The following is a 7,797-nucleotide window of genomic DNA, read 5'->3' as shown; positions in this document are numbered from 1 at the left end:
AGACAAGCATGTTTAGGGATGACATGGCCTTGCAGTTCCATGTAGAGCCTCCCGACAACATGTTCCACCATTCCAAGATGTTGAGTCATGTCCATTGACAATTGGGTTGAGCTCGGGGATACCCAACCAATCCTTAGAGAGGCTCAAAAGGCGGGTGGTGGAGTGGCAATGCAAGAAAAGGTGAGCCACAGTTTCCGTGCATTGCTTACCAACCGGGCAAAGCCCACATTTTGGCCATCCCCGCTTCTCCAACCGGTCTGCAGTCCAAATCCTATTTTGGTTTGCAAGCCACGCGAAGAACTTGACCTTGGGAGGTGCCTGAGCTTTCCGAGCCATCGTGTTCATGGTCAAGGAGATTGAACCCAAGAATTGCACCTCATAGGCCAACTTAGCGGACTATTGCCCATTTGCAGTGAGTTTCCAAACAATGTCATCATCCATGTCTTCATTTATATTCACTTTCGCCGCAAGGGACCAAAGCTCCACATATTGAGAGAGTTGCTCCAAGGTGAAATCACGCTCCAAGTCGATTTTCCCACCCATGCTACATCATGAAGCACTTGAGATACCTTCCAATTCTTTCTCTTGGACGAGACGTACATAAGCAGAGCAATCTCAAATATACCTGTGCATTTCACGGGCCGGTCGGGCCTCGGGCTGGGCCGACCAAAGCCCGACGCAAAATATACTAGCTCAGGCCTGGCCTGGCCCGACCGTCGGGCCTAAAAAAGTGGCCCAAGCCCGGCCCATCAAGGAGAAAGCCCTTCGGGCCTCGGGCCGGACCGCTTCAGTAAAACGCATGAAATCACGGCCTAGGCCCGGCCCGGCCCAAGCATCTGGCCACAAAATCAGGTCTAGGCCCGGCCCAGAGACATGATCGGGTTGGGCTTGGCCCTGGAATTTCGGGCCAGGACGACCGGGCCGGGATGCCCATGGCCAGGTATAATCTCAATGGGCTTCCTACCTTGAAGCCAAGTAGCATGCCAAAACGGCATCTTTTCCCATTTCCAAGGATGATAGTGGTGATGGCATAGAAGATTTCCATATCCTCAGATGAGCAAGAGTTCCTATAACCAACCCAAATTTTTGTTGGGCCTTTCCATTTAAGCCAAGGCCATCGAAGTCTAAGGGCCGTAGAAACTTTCCCGTGTGAAGAATCCCGAGCCCTCCAAGCGTCTGGGGGTAACACCAAATCCCAATTAACTTTGCACTTGGGGCCGGTGGTAGTATCCTTGGTGGAACAAAGAAAGGCCCTCTCAATTTTGTTGATGAACTTAAGAGATTCCGAAGGTATGTTGAGAGGGGTGAGATGGTAAATAGCTTGGGAGGCAAGCATCGATTTTACCAAAGCGGTGCGGACGGCCGTAGTAACATACTTTCCGTTTCAGGTAGGAAGTTTGCCAGTGTACTTATCCTCAAGGTGTTGGAAGTCCACCCTTTTTAAACATATAACCGAGAGCGGGAGGCCGAGGTATTGCAAGGGAAATGAAGTTCTAGTTGCCGGAATGCCATTGAGGATTTCATCAAGATCCAAGTTGCCACAACGAATGGGGACGGCCGATTTTTTTTTTGGAAATTGGTACCGAGGCCGGTTACCCCGCCAAAGCTTTCGAGGAAAATTGCCAAGTGTTGGATGTATTCCTTGAACAGAGTCACAAAGGCCACCGCATCATCCGCACATTAAAAGGTTTTATTTAATACAAACGGAAGAATTACACTTACTCGTGGAGGAAGTATGATGCTTGCATATATAATACAAACGGTAAAGCAGCCATGCGCCGCCGACCTGTGTTGCCTGACACGACCAAGGTGACCAAATGGCCATGTTGTCGTGTCCTTTTACAGTACAGACGACAAAGATGAGAGGGTCACCGTGTTCTGGGTTAGTAGGCACACGACAAAGGGCTCGGATTTTGCCGTGTGTTTTTCTTGGAGGAACACGACAAAGGCACGATGATGTGTCTCGATCACCGTTAGCATTGTGTGCCACCGTTACCCTCCTTTTCTACGCCGTGCTGCCAAAAAAAAAACACATGACAAAAGCTTTGCCGTGTTCCGGGGAAAAAACACACGGCAAAGGAGTTCGTCGTCCTTTTCTTCGCCGTGTGCTAGGACACGGCAACGGCGTCGCCATGTTCCGAACGGTTGTTGCCATGTATTTTTTTTTAACTTGGCAAAGACGCCTTTTGTGCGGTAGTATATGTACCCCCTCCTGTTTTAAGTACTTGTCACAAATTCAATAAATCTAGAGAGGTTTTGGCATATATTTTGCCTAAATTTACGACAAGTATTAGTACAATTAATGAGTGCGTATCTTAGACATAGGTGTGCATGACAGAGGTGGGCCAGTAGTAAAGATGTATTTCTTGCAGCTGGAGACAAAAGTATGCACCATGCCAGACCCAACATATTCCCTTCTCATGCAAGCAAGAGCCAGCACTACTTTTTTTCACATTTTTCTCTTCAGATTCTCATCACAGCCAGACGCTGCACTATTCTGCCCATGAGAAGAGAGAGAGTTATTTGATGTCACATCTAGTGCACTTCATGTTTAAAACAGTTGCAACCTAAGCTTTATGTCACGTCTGGAAGAGTACATGTCTTTACATGCTCCGTCGATCCATCCTTTTCGCCAAGCACATAGAATATAGTGTTCTGTTATATAACAGTGAACCATGAGAGAGAGAGAGAGAGGAGTGAATATCCATGCATGTACTCATGCCTCCTTAGAAAGAGAAAAATGTACCATATATCTGGATATGATCATCTTGAACAAAACCCCTCTCAAGTCTCAATCACATTAGAAAGAAGGAGCACACAGTATATCTAACTGAAGAGAAGGAAAGAGAGCGAAAAACTCAGTTCCCTTTTCTTGCTCTTTGTCATGTTCACGGTTATTTCAAGCCTATATCTAGCTAGCTAGAGATCAAACATGTTGTTTGCATTTGCACATGCATCGATGCAAGCTTGTTACGTACTAAAATGCAGTATGTTTTGAGATGCTAAATTAGGTTTCCAAAACATACTACATTTTGGAACGAAGGTAATATGTTTTAAGGTAACTAATCAATGTCATATCTGATAAACCTCTCTCCACTTGCTCAAATGAGCTCCCTGCAGAAGTTGTAACAACACTTGCAGGCGCTCAGTCCATCATGAATAATGGATCAAAGTCCTTGGCTGCTGCCTTCTCCTTGTCACTCTTGTCAGGCATGGCCTCCATGTACTCCGTGGAGAAGATCAGGCTGACAGGGTCCGAGTCCAGCTCGGTGAGGTCGGCGAAGAAGTCATCGTGGTGGTGGTAGCTGCCGGCAGCCTCCGGCGTCATCGGCCTGTAGCTCTGGCTGAACATCTGCTGCAGGAGATGGTCACTGTGATGATCGACCGTGACTGAAGTATCGCCGCCTATGCTTCTGTCCATTTCCGCCTCTTCTTTCACAGCCAACGGAGGTGTGCTGTTGCCGGTGCTCGTAGTCGTGCTCGCGGCGGCGGCGGCCGCCGCGGCGGATTGGTCCTTCCGTTCTGCCTTGACGACTGGCTTGTGCTGGTTGCGCGAGGAGGAGTTGCTGTTCTTCGACGAAGCTGAAGCTGTGTTGGTGCTATTCTTGGCGTAGTTGGACCTCGTGGAGCCGGCAAGCACGTTTCGCTGCGTCGGCCATGGGTGGTTGTGCTCCGAGTTGTAGGTGATGACCAGCATGTTGGGGTCTGTCCGGCAGCGCTCCACTTGCTTCCGTGCAGGACACCCCTTGGAGCTGCTGCACCTGTAGTACCCTCTGGATATGCATCCATGGTGTAAAAAATCATTAGAAAAGTATTCTGGTGGTATTATGCAGATCAGTGCATTCCAGAGTTAATCAGTTAAGAGCATATATATGGTATGTACCGGTACCACACCCTAGATACATCGGTGGGAATTGTTTGGTGGCCATGAGGGGAAACCGATTTCCTTTTGCTTAAGTGCAATTTCAAAGACTTCATGCATGGATGGAACTAATACACGTTTAGGTAAATAATATTCAAGAATTGACAATCTTATTTCTTCTCTAACACATCTAACAAAAATGTAGACGAGTAGGTGTAGTAGAGACGTACAATGCAAGATACAAACTTTTCCTTTTTGGTTAACGATATTATGAACAAATTCATCAATTGCTGTGCTAGCTCCACCCTTTTCAAAAGAAAAGGCGTCCTCTTGGAGTTTGGCACAAGAATGGAAACTGTGAGTGAAATGTTCGTTTTATGATCTCTTTTTCTTCTCATGTTCATTGTATCATATGTTTTACCTCACAAAGCAATGTATGCAAGAAAAATAAGCTAATTAGCTGTATTTTATGACATTGACCTTGGGCAAAAGCAAGAAATATAGTGACTAAAACTGCATTGGGACTCAAGAAGAACTATATTAATTTTAGAAATTTTAAGAAGTTAGAAGGACATCTATTTGTATTTAAACGGGTGGAGTATAAATTTTAGCAATATGTTACATATATGGTGCATTTTTAGCAAATGGGATGCTAATTCCATGATCAACGGTTATTATCCTTATGTCATTTAAATATTTATTTATATTCACCACAAATGAAGAACATATATAGGCGGTCATAAAGGTTATAAACATTTTACATTTAATTGATTTACAAATATGTTTTGATAAATAACTTCAAAGGGAAGTGGAAAAAGGACGTTCATAATTTGCAAAGAGTGGAACGTTATTTAGATGAATGGATCTATGTATAGTTGTATATAGTTTCATGTCAGCTCAACCTAAATGAACTTGATTACAGGCTTGTTAATTTTACTAGATAGGTTAATCCAATATTGGAAAAACTTGGTTAGTTCCAACTACATCTTAAAATGAAGCAGTGTATATTCAAGATGTAGCCACCAACAAAAAAAATAGTAAGCCCATGCATGATCGGTTTACTTATATATGTTGGATGAATGGAAGAAAGAGTTGGTTTGACAAAGTAGTAACTAAGGTCATATATAATAATTTCCTCTGATAACCTTACATGCGACAATTCTAAGTCGCAAACTGAAGTTAAATAAAAAAAAGGAAAATGATAATATATGACAGAAATATCAATATTATTATATTTGCTCAGTTTGTTTGTTCAACTCAAAACATTATACTTTTGTGAAGAAAACAATGCGAAATTGTTTTCTAGGCTTCACCAGTGGGGAAAAACCTCAATCCTATTTCTCAATGAAGTAAAATATGAAAGTGTGAGCCCACTGAAATGCACTAAACATTGTTTGAACTGTACAATTGATTGCAGATGTCAAGTTGGAAGGAAAAAGTAATAATACAACTCCATGAAAAAGACAACATGAGAGTACTGCAGTACAACCTTCCCCACATGCTAGATGCAATACCTTATCATACTCTTCTACAACTAACCAGGTAGAACAGTACTAGAAAATAGGGAGATATTCATGTGTTTGAGTGTTTCCCTCTGTTGATTGAGGAGAGCAAACTGTGTGAACTTTAGCATGCTCGATCTTATTATGGTTATGATCGCCATAATTATTACATGCATATATAACCTGGTGCATATATGCATGGAGCAGATAAAAGCTAGAGAGATGTGCGGCCATACAACAGTACCATGTAAGTGCAGAGAGAAACTAATGTGATATACATGTCATACCTTGGGTAGGGGGAGCCTTTGATAGGCTTCTGGCCATACTTCCTCCAAGCCCAGAGATCAGAAGGAACAACCTCCCCAGTGGTCTTCCCGGGTACTGCTGCCGCAGGTGCGGGGATGCACACCACCTTCTTTGCCTGGTTCTTCCTGCATCAAACACAAGACCATCGCCTTCATTTAGCAGACAACGCACAATATTGAGCAAGAAATCAGTAGTCCAGCACACGTGTTTGACCATCTCAAAACAAAACTGAAAACTAGGGTTTGCTGCAATACAACTTAGGAGATGGGAAAACATCTTAGCTGAGTATATGCATGCATAATGCCCATCCTACTTTTTGTGTTTCAGAAGAATTAGAAGCTCGAATCTCAAACCAAAACACTTGTTTTTTCTGTTATCCTACAAAATATTGCTGTTTTTTGTCACACCCCAAAAGGGCCCGTGCTTTAAATTTTCTTCCCTCGTCTCGATCCTGACATTCTTGGGAGTTGCAGAATGAGGAAAAACTAAGCAAGGTGCAGGAAAATGGAGCTGCAAACTTTCCCTGAATTACGAATCTTGAACAGTGCTTTCCTCCGCGACAAGGAACCTCCATCCTTAATTACACTTGTCGGGGGGAAGCTATAGAAATCAAGGCATGCTTCATGGCTGACTGATCAAGATATTTTTTGTATAGATCTAACTTGATACAGCTAGGTAACGACCGATGCCTAACCTGCGCTTGATCCCGTTGGAACGCGGCGACGACGTCATCTGCAGCCCCGCAGCCGCGTCGAACGAGCACGGTGCCAGAGCCGCCTGCCTGTGCGCCGCCATCGGCACGCCTAGCTTCGGCGCGCCAGCGCCCATGACCGCGTACGGCCCGATTGCTCGCGGCGACACGCCAGACATGGGCATCTCCCTCGCAAACATAGGGTGATTCCTCATGTCCAACATCCCTCCATCAGCACCAACAGCTCCACCGCCGGCGCCGCAGCCAGCCGCGTCGACGAAGCCGACCTGCTTGTTGGCCATGCCGATATCCATTGCGTTCTTTACGGCGTCGTAGAAGTCGGCGGCAGCACTGCCGGAAGAGGAGGGGTAGTCGCTGATGAAGGGGTCCTGGAGGCCGGAGAACGGATCCCCGAAGGCGTCGGCAACGCTGGGTCCGGAGCCGTCCGAGGACGATTGGGCCGGCGGGAAGAGGATCGGGCCCGTAGGGAGCTGCAGCCACTCGGTCGCCGTCGATTGGGGACCGGTGGCGCCAGACGGCATGGCGCCGCCAGCTCGGACGATGTCGGTGAGGTCTCCAGCATGCTGGTCGCCCTCCACCGTCTGCAAGAAGTAGTCGCACATGACTACCTCTCTCTCCCGCTCCCTCTGTTGTGGTACGTATGTATATATGCAGGTTGTACCTACCAAGCAGCTACGAGACAGCTTAGAGCTAGTTCGTGCTTCTTCTTGGCAATTCACACGAACTCCTGAGCTAGATAGCTTTGTTTTTGTGTGTGAGAGAAGGTGGAGAGAGAGAGGACGAAGATGATATGAGAGAGAAAATGGCTGTGCAAATTGCCTGTCTTTTCGTTAAGAGGGAGAGAGTCTCATGTGTGGTCTGCATGTTCAAAAAAAAAGTGTGGTCTGGCTCCCTAGAGGACAAAATTGTCTGTGCGAGAGCGAGAGACTGAGAGAGACGCGAGGAGAGAGGGAACTGGCAGTCACTGGTAGTGGTAGTCGATCCTGTTCTTGTATACTTGTTTTCCTCTGGAGAAGAGACATGGATGGAGGGGAACACGCTGACTTCTTTCATCGCAGACGCAAAGTGTCCTCCACACGCAAAACAGCACGGGCCGGGGGCCCTGGTAACTAAGTACCAACGGGCCGGACTGCACACGGTAAAAATCAAGCAAGAAATTCAGGACGCTTGCCTTACACCGACCTAAAAGAAGCCATAAAAGTCACTTGGGAAGCATAAATGTATCAAGTATAATACATGTAGCCTTTAAAAAGTATAATACATGTAGTTATCAATACATAATTACTGCGTATCTCATGTTATCATAATACACTGCCAGAATCCATGTGTAATATGGCACAGAACTCAGAAACAGGGCTTTGCCGAGTCAGGCCAAACAAACAATATGTCAAAGGTTCCGCACACCACAAACATTG

At 45.8% G+C, this 7,797-nt stretch overlaps 1 protein-coding gene across 1 annotated transcript; it reads right to left on the bottom strand.

Annotated features, from left to right (window-relative positions):
• Window positions 1-3,145: 3,145 nt before the first annotated feature.
• LOC124688109 (probable WRKY transcription factor 35) lies at window positions 3,146-6,984 on the bottom strand. Its single transcript, XM_047221825.1, has 3 exons — window positions 6,365-6,984; window positions 5,652-5,795; window positions 3,146-3,773 (listed from the first exon to the last, which is right to left on the bottom strand). Exons 1-3 carry the CDS (start codon window positions 6,982-6,984, stop codon window positions 3,146-3,148), a joined length of 1,392 nt encoding a protein of 463 aa, XP_047077781.1.
• Window positions 6,985-7,797: the final 813 nt, after the last annotated feature.

The sequence above is a fragment of the Lolium rigidum genome, chromosome 2, assembly GCF_022539505.1.
Source record: "Lolium rigidum isolate FL_2022 chromosome 2, APGP_CSIRO_Lrig_0.1, whole genome shotgun sequence".
NCBI classification, from domain to species: domain Eukaryota; kingdom Viridiplantae; phylum Streptophyta; class Magnoliopsida; order Poales; family Poaceae; genus Lolium; species Lolium rigidum.
This window is presented reverse-complemented; position numbering and strand designations above follow the sequence as displayed.